Source organism: Saimiri boliviensis, chromosome 2 (genome assembly GCF_048565385.1).
Source record: "Saimiri boliviensis isolate mSaiBol1 chromosome 2, mSaiBol1.pri, whole genome shotgun sequence".
Lineage (NCBI taxonomy): Eukaryota > Metazoa > Chordata > Mammalia > Primates > Cebidae > Saimiri > Saimiri boliviensis.
The window spans coordinates 217520016-217533073 of NC_133450.1; the positions used below are offsets into that span (position 1 = coordinate 217520016).

A 13058-nucleotide genomic window follows, 5' to 3' on the forward strand; every position below is an offset into this window, starting at 1 on the left:
TTTTTTTTTTTGTAGATGGAGTTTTGCTCTTGTTACCCAGGCTGGAGTGCAATGGCGCGATCTCGGCTCACCGCAACCTCCGCCTCCTGGGTTCAGGCAATTCTCCTGCCTCAGCCTCCTGAGTAGCTGGGATTACAGGCACGAGCCACCATGCCCAGCTAATTTTTTGTATTTTTAGTAGAGACGGGGTTTCACCATGTTGACCGGGATGGTCTTGATCTCTCGACCTCGTGATCCACCCGCCTCGGCCTCCCAAAGTGCTGGGATTACAGGCTTGAGCCACCGCGCCCGGCCTAATTTTTAGTATTTTTAGTAGAGTCAGGGTTTCACTATGTTGGCCAGGCTGGTCTCAAACTCCTGACCTTGTGATCCACCTGCCTTGGCCTCCCAAAGTGTTGGCATTACAGGCGTGAGCCACGGCGCCCGGCCCTGTGGGGTGTTTTCATGTTGACATTCATGGCTGAGGAGAGGCCAGGCTGGTCCAGGACCTCCAGCCCCCTTCAGGGAATGGAGGGACAGTGAGGAAAGCCAGCGAGGCATCCATCCTGGACATCTTGGTAGAGCCCACTCCCTGGACAGCCTGGGCAGAAAGAGGAGAAGGCGGTAGGCTCTCCGAGGAGCAAGAAGAGACGGGCAGTGGTGGAAAATTGGCAGAAACTTCTCTACCGCCTCATCCACAGGGAGGATGCTGGGCACCCTGGAATTCACGGCAGGTGGTTCCACCTACAGACGCCTGAGCCACGCCCACGGGTTTCAACCCCAGCTCCGCCCCTCCCCTCCAGGCAAGCAGTCACCTGGCCTGGTGGACAAGGTCTACCCTGAGGTTTCTGGGAGTGAAGGGCTGGGCTGGGGAAGGTGGTTCTGGTCCCTCTGGATAGAGCAGGAGCAACCAGGTGTCTGGACAATGTGCCCAGGGCCGGGGCATGTGTTGGGGGTGCCTGAGCCGGAAAGCCGGAGGGCCAGGGGACAGCAGCTCTGGGAGCCGTGTCTGGAGCCATGTCTGGGTGTGGGCAGACAGGCTGGTAGGCCCGTCTCAGAAGAGTTCCACAGTGACCTGGGCCCTCTGGGATCTGGGATGGAGTGGGACTGCCTCAAAGCTGTCATTGTCACCCCTTTGCCCGCCTGACTATCTGGGGCTTAAAATAGTGCAGGAGCACAGCGGATCTCCTGAGAAGTTTCTGGCAAAGAGGCTTGGGGGGAGTGGTGTGAGTCACAGCTGGGAACCCTTGAGTTTGAAGCTCCCAGAGCCCAGCTGCTCCACCCCTGCCCCCAGGGAGCCTGGAATCCACGGGCGGGGCAGGTGGGGGTGTCCTCTTTCCCTCCCTGTCTTGCTGTGGGATCGGGGAGACTGCCCTAGCTATCCCACAGAGGCACTAGCTAAGTGGCTGGGCCAAGTTCTGCCCCTTTGGGACCTCAGTTTCCCAGACGTACCAGGAGTTGCGGACCTGGACATCTGCTGAGAGGCCCCTGGAGTTCATGGCAGGTGGTCCCACTACAGACCCCCCGAGTCAGCCATGGGTTGAAATCCCAGTTCCTCTCCTACTGGGTGTCTCTGGGCGAGTCCTCCCAGCTCTCCGGGTGAATTTCCTCACCTGTAAAATTCACAATGAAACCAAGTCCCGCTCGTTCCAAGCTTAAGATGAGCTATCCGGTAAGGATCCTGGCAGCTCCTGGGCACCCCCCATGGCCTCTACCCCATCCTCAGACGGCACATTTTGTGGTGCTGGGAATGTTAACAGTGACATGACCCCACATTTAATGCCATGTGCTTCACACAGGCTACCTCTGGCTCCCACGCTCTGGAGAACAGAGCTGGCTACTGTCCCCAACGCTCTCCTGGGACAAATTACAGTGTATTTAGCCTGAGTACTGGCCACTCCTGGACGGGAAGGGGTCTTAGTTCTGGAGCGGACCCTCTTCTTGGGCATCTGCCACGTGCCAGGCTCAATGCTTGGCTCGTCCCTGGAGTCCTGTGGGGCAGGGCTGATGACCCTGGTTGTGCAGATGGGGAGACAGGCTCGTTGCCCCCCTGTCTCTAAGGGGTGCAGGGACCCTTGGCAGTTGGCAGGCCCGGGGCCGGGCTCTGGGCTGCGCGGTTTGCGTGGCTGGCGCGCCCTCTAGCGGCCGCCCTGCGCGCTGCGCGGGGACTGGTGCAGGAAGTCCCTTCTCCCAGCCGGCCGCGGTCCCGCCTGCTGCGGCTCCACCTCCGCCAAGCTGCGAGCGGTCTGGCCCTGCCAGTCAGTCCTCACGGCTTCGCAGGGACGGCGCTGCACGCCCCGCCCCGATTACCATGGAGACCGCTTGTACACAGTTTCCCCTTTCTTCCGCCTGGTTCTGGGGTCCTGCGGCCGCCTAGGCGGGAGCCCGCCGGGGTGGGGCGGGGCCGGGCACCCATGAACAGCGGGGTCCCGGCCACCCTGGCCGTGCGGAGAGTGAAATTCTTTGGCCGGCACGGTGGGGAGGTGAGGCCCAGCGGGCGCTGCCCAGGCTCCTGGCTTTGGGTGCAGAGTGGTTCCTGGTTCTGTGTCGTGGGGGGTTCCAGAATGTTCTCTGGGCACTAGCTCAGGACATTGAGTCGAGTGGACTTTGATAACCTAAGAAGGCTCAGAGTAGGCCCTCGGCCTCCGTGCTGGGCCCCAGCTCCAAAGCAGCTTTAGGTTCTAAGCTCTGCCCCTAGAAAGGCTCTGGGCTTTGGGATCTGCCTGGAGATGGGGCTCAGGGCTCCCTGTTGACTCTGGAGTTTTCTGTGGCTCTGGCTCTAAAGTGAACTCAGGACTTAGAGTAGATTCTGGACTCTCAGTTGTCAGCTGCAACTCTGGAATTGGCTCTTGGCTCTCGGGTTCCAGGCTCTGGTTCCAAAGAAGGCTCCTGCCTCCAACTGCAGCTCAGGTTCTACGGGCTCCAGAGAGGGCCCAGAGGGGCCTGGGTTCTGGGCTCTGGTGGTGGAGTGAGGCTTGAAGTCAAGCTGCAATCCTGGGCTCTGGGGGCAGTGTTTAGGGGTCTGGGATGAGCCGACAGGGGTTTCTTCCTCAGAATGGGGCTGCTTTTGTGCTGTTTCCAGGTCAACTCCTCTACCTTCTCCCCCGATGGCCAGATGCTGCTCACAGCCTCAGAGGATGGCTGCGTGTATGGTTGGGAGACCCGGAGTGGGCAGCTGCTGTGGAGGCTGGGTGGCCACACAGGTGGGGCTCCCAAGCCTGGCTGGGAAGACCGAGGCACAAGGGTCTGGCATTCTGCAGAGTTGACCGCAGTGACCACTGATGAGCTGGGCACGGGTGCAAGGCAGGGCTGGGTAGGGCGGGACACGGGACGTGATACCTGGGCTCTGGGGCTCAGACTCTAACAGGCCTTGACCCAGATCCTTCTTTAAAAAACAAAACTGTGATGTAACATACTGTGGTATCCTTGTGCGTGTGTGTGACAGTCTTGCTCTGTTGCCCAGGCTGGAGTGCAGTGGCGCAATCTCTGCTCACTGTAACCTCCTCCTCCCGGGTTCCAATGATTCTCCTGTCTCTCAGCCTCCCAAGTAGTTGGGACTACAGGTGCACACCACCACATCCAGCATTTTTTTTTTTTTTGAGTTGGAGTCTGGCTCTTGTTGCCCAGGCTGGAGTGCAATGGTGTGATCTCAGCTGCAACCTCTGCCTCCTGGGTTCAAGCAATTCTCCTGCCTCAGCCTCCAGAGCAGCTGGGATTACAGGCATGAGCCACTATGCCCAGCTAATTTTGTATTTTTAGTAGAGATGGGTTTTTGCCATGTTGGTCAGGCGGGATCTGCCCGCCTTCGCCTCCCAAAGTGCTGAGATTACAGGCATGAGCCACCATGCCCCGCCCTTACTACTGTTTTGACTGTGATCTTGGTTAAGCCCTGTCACCTCCCTGAGCCATTTCCACTGGCATGATGCAAGCAAAGTCCCTAGCACCCAGTGAGGACCCAGTAGACCTAACTATTATAATTATTATTCAGGAGACAGAGAAAAAAAAATCAGGCAATTACAGTCTGGTGAATGCTGCAGAGAGGGAAAATTGGACTGGGAACTCAGACAAGGCAATGAACCTAGGCAGGGGTTGTTAGGGCAAGTTTCTGGGAGGTACCTACGTTTGACTTGGGTACTGATGATTTTTCAGATGAGCACGTTGAGGTTGGGTGTTCCAAGGTTGACAGCCCAGCCAAGGCATGGAAATCCAGGCATTTCTGGGAGGCTGGAGTTTGGGTGAGGGGAGGCTAGTGACGAGGCTGGAGAAATTAGCAAGGATTGGACTGAGTGGGCAGGAGTGGCGGGCAGTGCCCTGTCCCGTGTTCACCTGCCCAGGCCCTGTGAAGTTCTGCCGCTTCTCCCCCAATGGCCACCTCTTCGCCAGCGCCTCCTGTGACCACACTGTCCGTCTGTGGGATGTGGCAAGAGCCGAATGTCTGCAGGTCCTGAAGGGTGAGTGGGCTGGGAGCCAAGCAGCCGGGCCCGCGTTCCCTTTCAGACGGTGCTGTCTGTCCTGTGTCATGTCACCTTTCCTCCTTCCCCGACCCCGGGCTGGTGCCTACAGGTCACCAACGGAGCGTGGAGACGGTCAGCTTTAGCCCTGACTCGAAGCAGCTGGCATCAGGTGGCTGGGACAAGCGGGTGATGATCTGGGAAGTGCAGGTAAGTAGAGGGCTGGGGCCCCACCAGCCTGGGATCCCAGGACCAGTTCCAGAGAGGATGTCACCAGTCTTGTCCTCCCAGCTCAAACCCTCCACTGGTTCCCCATGCCACAGCAGGCAACCAAGTCTCTCCCCCAGGCGCCTCTCCAGGCCTGCCTGCACACAGCAGCCCTCGCACCTCAGGCTTTTTGCACGAGGTCCCCGTTGCCTGGACTCGTGTCAAGGCCCAGGTAGCCGCTGCCTCCGCTGCCTCCTGAAGCTCAGGGCTGTCTCTAGTCTGGCCAGGTGCTGCGCCTCTTAGTCGGGCACCGTGATTCCGTGCAGAGCAGTGACTTCTCACCCACGGTGAACTGCCTGGTGAGCCTCCCCTCTACCCTGGGCCCCACCACGGTGGCCCCATACCCACTTGGACCTGAGCGGTGGGGGGGGGATGGACTCCAGGTCCCGCCTAGATGCAGAGTGGGTTGGAGGCGCTGGCTGGGCCAGACTGACAGGAGCTGCCTGCAGGCCACTGGGTCCTGGGACTCCACCATACGCATCTGGGACCTGCGGGCAGGGACCCCAGCAGTCTCCCATCAGGCGCTAGAGGGACACAGTGGCAACATCAGCTGCCTGTGCTACTCAGCTTCTGGCCTCTTGGTAAGTGGGGTGTCCCGGGTTCCAGGCTGGTCCCTTGCTGGCAGCCAGGCCCTTAAGAAGGGCCCCAGGCCACTTACGGGCCCAGTGAGCTCACAGGCCCCCAACCCTGGGGATCAGAGCTATCTGCTCTCCAGGCCTCTGGCTCCTGGGACAAGACCATCCACATCTGGAAGCCCATGACCAGCAGCCTGCTTGTCCAGCTGAAGGGCCACGTCACCTGGGTGAAGAGTGTCGCCTTCTCTCCGGACGAGCTGAGGCTGGTCAGCGCCGGATACTCCCGCATGGTAACCACCCCTGGCCTGTCCGGATCCCACCCCCTCATCCTACCCGCGAGGAGCCCTCAGCACTGACTCCAGAAATGTCCACATCCCCACTTTCCCTAGCTAGGAGGAGGCAAAGGCAGGTCCCAGGTGCCAGCCTCTCCACCTAATAGCACCAAGGTCGGGCTGGCCCACTGGTAGCTGCATTGACATTTCTATGACCCAAATGGCATCAGGCAAAAGGGAACTCCCGCAATGAAATGACAAAGGCAGGCCGCAAACAAAACCTACACCAAGAGGTGGCTCACACCTGTAATCCCAGCACTTTGGGAGGTGGTGGTGGGTAGATCAAGCAAAGCCCCTATCGAAAAAATTTTGTCTGGGACTTTCCCAGAGATGGTTTCAGATGCCACACTGGCCTGCTGAGGCTTCCTCCCGCCCTCCTTTAACAGGTCAAAGTCTGGGACTGCAACACAGGCAAGTGCCTTGAGACCCTGAAGGTAAGGTGTGGGGCAGCGGATTGAGGGAGCAGGGACAGATTTTTCCCGAGGCAGGACATGCCCTGAGCCCCACCCTCTACTCTTGGCAGGGAGTCCTGGATGTGGCCCACACCTGTGCCTTCACCCCAGATGGGAAAATCTTGGTGTCTGGAGCTGCCGATCAGACTAGACGTCAAGCATCCCATACAACCACATCACCTAGGGCCCCCCAAACCTAACACCACCTCGGATGGCGCTGACCACTTCCTGCAGCAGCACACAGGCATGTTGCTTCTCACCACAGGCCCACAGTGACTGTGCCGGCATCCCAACAGATCCCCATGGCCAGGGGTATCCTGTTCCCCACCCACCACCAAGAGCGACCAACAGCTGTAGGATGCTGGTTGGAACCCATCAGACACCTGGTACCCAGAACCAGACCCGCCTCCACCCCCAACCCCATCAGTGGAAGTGCCAGGAAACAAAGCAGTCTCAAGCTAGCTGTGCTTTATTGACAGCGCACCACTCAGGCCTTGACCGCGTACTTCCGCAGCGGGTACAGCCGCTCCTTCCGCTGCTGCTTCTTGGTCTTTAGGTTCTCTTCGTGCTTGTTGAGCCGGCGGCGCATGGCACGCGTCTTCTTCGGCCGCAGATCCAGGGGTTTGTATTTCTTGCCCTGGAGACAGAAGGCAGGGTGAATCTGAGGACCCAGGGTGAGGAGCTACTGCAGCAGCTAAGGGGGCTTGGAAGGGCAGAACCAGGGTTCTGACGCTGAGGAAATGCCAAGGGAGACAGGAGGGCCATCCAGAGCCACTCGGGAGGAGGCTGCCTGCCCCCATGGGACTGCCAGCAGGCCACACATATCACTAGCTCAGTACCCAAAATCCAAGGCTAGTGGGAACATCCTCATTTCATGAAAGCCTGCTGACCTACTGGGCTGAGTGCCCAAGTCTTGGCAAAGCTGTGGAAGAGTAGAGACTTGCACCTCAGTCAGATGACTCCCAACTCAGTGTTCTCACTGCCTGATTCCCAGTCACAAGGACAAAGTCACATGACAACCCAGTAACAGATGCGTAGCACCCACCAAGCCCCACGGGTGGTCACTGCTACCTCGGCTCTGGTTAGCAAGACTGTGCCGGGGGCTGAGGCTGTGCTCTGTCCATTTGTCTGCGGGGCCTGCCAGGTGCTGCCTGTGAAGGCCCAGCCTCAGAGGCCTGGCTGCCCAAGGCCACTCACCACGAGGGGCAAAGCCCTGCCCCCTTCATGCTTTGGGGCCACTGCCCACAGCTGTCAGTGCCATCATCTGTCTTTCCATCTCTGGCTTCCACTCCCGCTCCACTTGCTCTCCATCGGGGGCTTCTAGACCACAGTGGCTCCCACTGGCATCTCCTGTGAGTTCTGTAAAGGTCCCCTGGGCCCCCTTTAGGACTGGGCCCTCTCCTGAGAGCTGACTTAGCAAAGAATCTGACCCAGTCCCTGCGCAGGGGGCCCAGCCCAGTGGGATAACAAATGGCCCATGCTGCAGATGAGAGATGAAGGAAGGAGGCTCTTAAAGATGGGCAAGGGCCGGGCGCGGTGGCTCAAGCCTGTAATCCCAGCACTTTGGGAGGCCGAGGCAGGTGGATCACGAGGTCGAGAGATCGAGACCATCCTGGTCAACATGGTGAAACTCCGTCTCTACTAAAAATACAAAAAATTAGCTGGGCATGGTGGCACGTGCCTGTAATCCCAGCTACTCAGGAGGCTGAGGCAGGAGAATTGCCTGAACCCAGGAGGCGGAGGTTGCGGTGAGCCGAGATCGCGCCATTGCACTCCAGCCTGGGTAACAAGAGCGAAACTCCGTCTCAAAAAAAAAAAAAAAAAAAAAAAAAAAGATGGGCAATACCCTCAAAGGCAAGAACCGTGGGTGCCAGGGTAAAGGGTATGTGAGGCATCCCTGCCCTGAGCTGGGATTCTGAGGTCAGAGGGCCCAGGCCCCTGCAGGCGGGCAGACAACTGCAAAAAAAATCCCTGGATGATGAGGGCCAGCCCTGGAGGGTACTTGGAGGCAGGAAGGTCTTTTTTAATATAATTAATTAATTTTTTGAGATGGAGTTTCACTCTTGTTACCCAGGCTGGAGTGCAATGGCGCAATCTTGGCTTACCGAAACCTCCCCCTCCTGGGTTCAAGCAATTCTCATGCCTCAGCCTCTGGAGTAGCTGGGACTACAGGTGTGTACCACTATGCCCGGCTAATTTTTGTATTTTTAGTAGAGACGGGGCATCACCATGCTGACCAGGATGGTCTCAATCTCTTGACCTCGTGATTCACCCGCCTCGGCCTCCCAAAGTGCTGGGATTATAGGCATAAGCTACCACGCCCGGCCACAGGAAGGTCTTTGTCCCTCCACATCCCTCATTCCTGCTGGCACTGGCTGGGCATTCGTCCTTTTCACATTCGCTAAGCCCCTAGAGCTCTGCTGTCCAACCAAGCAGCCACTAGACACACGTAACTGTCACATTAAAGATTTACTTTCGCCACACACATGCCAGTGTCTCCTGAACAGCAAACACAGCTACACTATGGCCCCCCCCCCCTTTTTTTTAGACGGAGTTTCCCTCTTGTTACCCAGGCTGGAGTGCAATGGCGCGATCTCGGCTCACCACAACCTCTGCCTCCTGGGCTCAGACAATTCTCCTGCCTCAGCCTCCTGAGTAGCTGGGATTACAGGCACGTGCCACCACGCCCAGCTAATTTTTTGTATTTTTAGTAGAGACGGGGTTTCACCATGTCGACCAGGATGGTCTCGATCTCTCGACCTTGTGATCCACCCACCTCGGCCTCCCAAAGTGCTGGGATTACAAGCTTGAGCCACCGCGCCCGGCCCCTTTTCATTTTTTTGAGATGAGGCCTCACTATGTTGCCCAGGCTGCACTTTAACTCCTCCTGCCTCGGCCTCCCAGTGCTGGGGTTACAGGCCTGCGGCACTGCATCAGCTATGGCTGCTTTTCCATGTGTCAGACCAAGTTATTCAAACACTAATTTGGGTAGTGATGCAGAACCATTTTGCAGATGAAATTAAAGGCCCTAATCAGCTAACTTTAAGGGAGATTATCCTGGGCAATCTGAGAGGCCTGATCCAATCAGCCAAAAGCCTTAAAAGCAGGGCTGAGGCCGGGCGCGGTGGCTCAAGCCTGTAATCCCAGCACTCTGGGAGGCCGAGGCGGGTGGATCACGAGGTCGAGAGTTCGAGACCATCCTGGTCGACATGGTGAAACCCCGTCTCTACTAAAAATACAAAAAATCAGCTGGGCATGGTGGCGTGTGCCTGTAATCCCAGCTACTCAGGAGGCTGAGGCAGGAGAATTGCCTGAACCCAGGAGGCGGAGGTTGCGGTGAGCCGAGATCGCGCCATTGCACTCCAGCCTGGGTAACAAGAGCAAAACTCTGTCTCAAAAAAAAAAAAAAAAAAAAAAAGCAGGGCTGAGGCTCCCTCCAAGTCCCCCCTGGGAAGCGCAGCTTCAACCTGGGCCCTGAGTTCAGCCAGCCCCCACAATCACCTAAACCAGTTCTTTAGAATACACTGGATATGTGCGTACACACTATCTCCCACTAGTTTAATTTCACTGCTTGAACCCTAATAAGGCAAATGTTAAGGACAAGACCAAATAAAGCTTATCAAAATTTGAGATTAAGGGGGCAGGGGCTAGACACCTGTGCACACATCTCAGGAACACTCAAGCCAGCCCTCCGCAAGGCAGTTTGGAACCGGGGCTCACCATGCCACTGACTGTGGGTGTCTAAGCCCCAGGGCCCTCATCTGAAAAATGAGCACGGCAGGTGCCTGGCAGGGACTGACACCCAGTGCTAGTAAGAGGCAGTGAAAACCTTCAACAGCCAGTGCCATCACTCCCAAGCCGCTCAACTGGGAAAGCTGGATTCAAAACCCCAGCCTCCAGTCAAGACACCCTAAGCCCAACGAATTCTTGACATCTGCAGCCCAAGGAAGCGCGGTCTGCAGAACTATGCGCCAGTGCAAGACGCTGGTCAAAGGGTGAACCCAAGGGGGTAGGGGAGGGATAGTGGGGGGTGGAAAGGTTGGGGAGACATTGGGAGAAATGCCTGATGTAGGTGAAGGGGGGATGGAGGCAGCAAACCACCATGGCATGTGTGTACCTATACAACAATCCTACGAGATCTGCACATGTACCCCAGAACTTAAAGTGCAATTAAAAAAAAAAAAGATGAACCCAGCAACAAACTGGGAAGTCCAACCACTCTCCACCCCAGGCACCAAGGAAAACCTCTTTACCATGCCCCGTGGCCAGGGACAGCTAACACTTGGCTTCCTGCAGCCAACCCTCCCTATGCCCCGGCAGACTCACCTTGTAGAATTTCCTGAGGTTTTCTTTCTGAGTCTGATTAATAACTGTGAGAACACGGGCAATAGATTTGCGGACGACTCGGCTACAAAACAGAGAGGTCAGTGAGGATGGGGAAGACGCACAGCACTTCCCAAGGCTCAGGATCCACACACACAGGGCAGGGACAGCTAGAGCCGACCCTATCAGCCTATCCATATTCACTCAGGAGGAAGGCATTCTGGAAGTGAGGTCTGAGGAGGGAAAGAGGGACGTGGGATGGGCACTCCAGGAATGCGGACAGGGAATCCAGCACTGTTGAGCTGTGAAGTGTCGGTTGAGACAGCGGAGAAGGCTTTATGAGGAAGTAAGTGCAGGCTCGAGAAATGGGGCAGATCAGGGAAAGACCTTCATTCCCAGAACACGGATTTATCCCGAGGGCTATGAAGACCCAACCAGTGCCAATCTCAGTGAGCTGATGGGAGGGAATCATGTCACAAACCAGGCAATCAGGCCAGCTTAAAGAATCGCAGGAAAAATTAGACCTTTGCAAAGTAGAATCAGTACAAGCTAGGAGACTGAAGCAAGCAACAGGCTGGGGAGAATCTGTAGTCAGGTCGGGATGAGGGCGGATGGCTGGTCAACATGGCTCCTGAGGATTCAGTGTGCAACTCTGCTCATTCAATCCTCTCACCTTGCCCCGCTAAGGTTGGGGGAAAGGAGGACAGCTGCCTTTTTTTGGAGACAGGATCTCATCTCTGTCAACCAGGCTGAAGAGCAGTGGCCCCATTATAGCCTCAAACTCTGGGCTCAAGTGATCCTCCTGCCTCAGCCACCACGGTAGCTGGGACTACAGGCCTGCACCGCACCCAGCTAATTATTTTGATGAAGTGGACTTTGGACGGGTTGATGAACCCCAAACCCATGTTCCTTTCAAAAGCCTCCTGGACTCTCAGTCATGTAAAACAACTGACACTGCCACTCACGGGTGCAAGCCACCCACCTACCAAGAGGGAAAAGGTGAATTAAAAAGTCAAGTGTAGTGGGAGGCGGAAGGAAAGGGTCCAGGTAGGCTTTGAAGGCAGCATTAAGATGGGTCTCCGAGAATGCACTCCAGGCACAAAGACCGCAAGGTCAGGGCGGGTAAGGGGCTACACACAGCGGGTCTCCCATGCTCCCCGGGATTCGCTGAGTGGGCACCTAAGCGGCCACCTCCTTGAGCCAACTTTGAAATCCTCCGATGATCCCGAGGCACACGTGCTCCCCACCCGCGAGGCCTGTGATCCGGCTCTCACTTACATCTTAGAGAGCTTGGAGGCCGCGCCGCCCGTCACTTTGGCGACTCGCAGCTGGGACAGCTCCACCTTCAGGTCGTCCAGCTGTTTCAGCAGCTCCTCCTTCTTCTTCCCGCGAAGGTCTCGAGCCTTTATCTTGGCCTGCGCGCAAGAGGACGTGGGGTTCACCCAGGCCGCGGGGCCATGTCCCCTCCACCTGTGCTGTGGCCAGCCCCAGAAGGCGTGCGACTCGCCCTCGACCACATGTGCGCTGGAGCCCCGGCCAGGGCTCAGGGCCGTTTCCCCCACCGGCCGTGCCTCGGGCAGAGTAACCGAGGACCCGGCCGCGCGCCTTTTCGGACGCCAAGCCTAGCAGAGAAGGGAAGAGGCGAACTGTGGCGACGCGAGACCATTCAGCAAGGCGCTCTACAAGCCCAGCTGGCAGACGGAAACCGGGGGCTCGGCCCGCACCACCTACTCCAACCCCCGCGCCTCACAGCACTCGGATGGCGCCCGATTCTGCCGCTCTCACCATCGCTGCACAGGCCGCCGCTACCGCCGCCGCCGCCGCCGCCGGTCGCTCCGAAAGAAAGAGGAAGTAGGCGGGGCTGACCTCGGCAACTACTGCCGGGTGGCGGCGGGCGCGGCCAATAGCGCCGCAGCGGGGGAGCCCCGTCTCCGCCCCGTCTCCCCCGCCTCGAAGGAGTGTCGTGGTACCGCCCGCCCGCCCGGGAGAAGCTGGAGCTCGCCCCTTGGTGCCTGCCTCTTTCACTGCACCCCCGGTAGCGGGGTCGGCGTCAGCTCTAGACGCGCAGTTGGGGAAACCGAGATACAACGTTGCCGGTAGCTTACCAGAGATGGCACACGGAGAACTCGAATTCGTCCATTCAGTCATTCGTTCATTCACTAGGGAAAACTTGCAGATCTCCCAATCCGGGCAGCTCTGAGCTAGGCGCCGGTAGTCTGGGGGTGCTGAGGGGAGGAGGGGATCAGGGTTTTCAAAGATGATGAACCGCGGCCCATGCCATGGAGGAATTTAAAGTGCGAGGTGGGCGGGAGGGTCGGGCTCAGGCAGTTATAATCCAACTCCATAAAGGTTCTGGAGGTTCTGGGGAGGCAGCAGGTGGCGGTGCAAAGAGCATTTACAGTCTTTTTTTTTTTTTTTTTTTGAGACAGAGTCTTGCTCTGTTGCCCAGGCTGCCAGCCAGGCTCGAGTCAGTGTCGCGATCTTGGCTCACTGCAACCTCTGCCTTCCGGGTTCAAGCGATTCTCCTGTCCTGGCCTCCCGAGTAGCTGAGTAGCTGGGATTACAAGCATGCACCACCACGCCTGGCTAGTTTTTTGCATTTTTAGTAGAAACGGGGTTTTGCCATGTTGCCCAGGCTGATCTTAAACTCCTGAGCTCAGGCGATCCGCCCACCTTGGC

General features: G+C 57.5%; 2 protein-coding genes across 2 annotated transcripts; one reads left to right on the forward strand and one right to left on the reverse strand.

Moving 5' to 3' along the window:
• The first annotated feature begins 2323 nt into the window (after positions 1–2323).
• WDR38 (WD repeat domain 38) lies at positions 2324–6527 on the forward strand. Its single transcript, XM_003940632.4, has 9 exons — positions 2324–2462; positions 3062–3182; positions 4314–4430; positions 4543–4640; positions 4916–4996; positions 5147–5278; positions 5413–5562; positions 5991–6038; positions 6128–6527. Exons 1-9 carry the CDS (start codon positions 2394–2396, stop codon positions 6254–6256), a joined length of 945 nt encoding a protein of 314 aa, XP_003940681.2. The 5' UTR covers positions 2324–2393; the 3' UTR covers positions 6257–6527.
• RPL35 (ribosomal protein L35) lies at positions 6510–12474 on the reverse strand. Its single transcript, XM_039475298.2, has 4 exons — positions 12165–12474; positions 11658–11794; positions 10383–10464; positions 6510–6693 (listed from the first exon to the last, which is right to left on the reverse strand). Exons 1-4 carry the CDS (start codon positions 12165–12167, stop codon positions 6544–6546), a joined length of 372 nt encoding a protein of 123 aa, XP_039331232.1. The 5' UTR covers positions 12168–12474; the 3' UTR covers positions 6510–6543.
• Between the last annotated feature and the right edge of the window lie 584 nt (positions 12475–13058).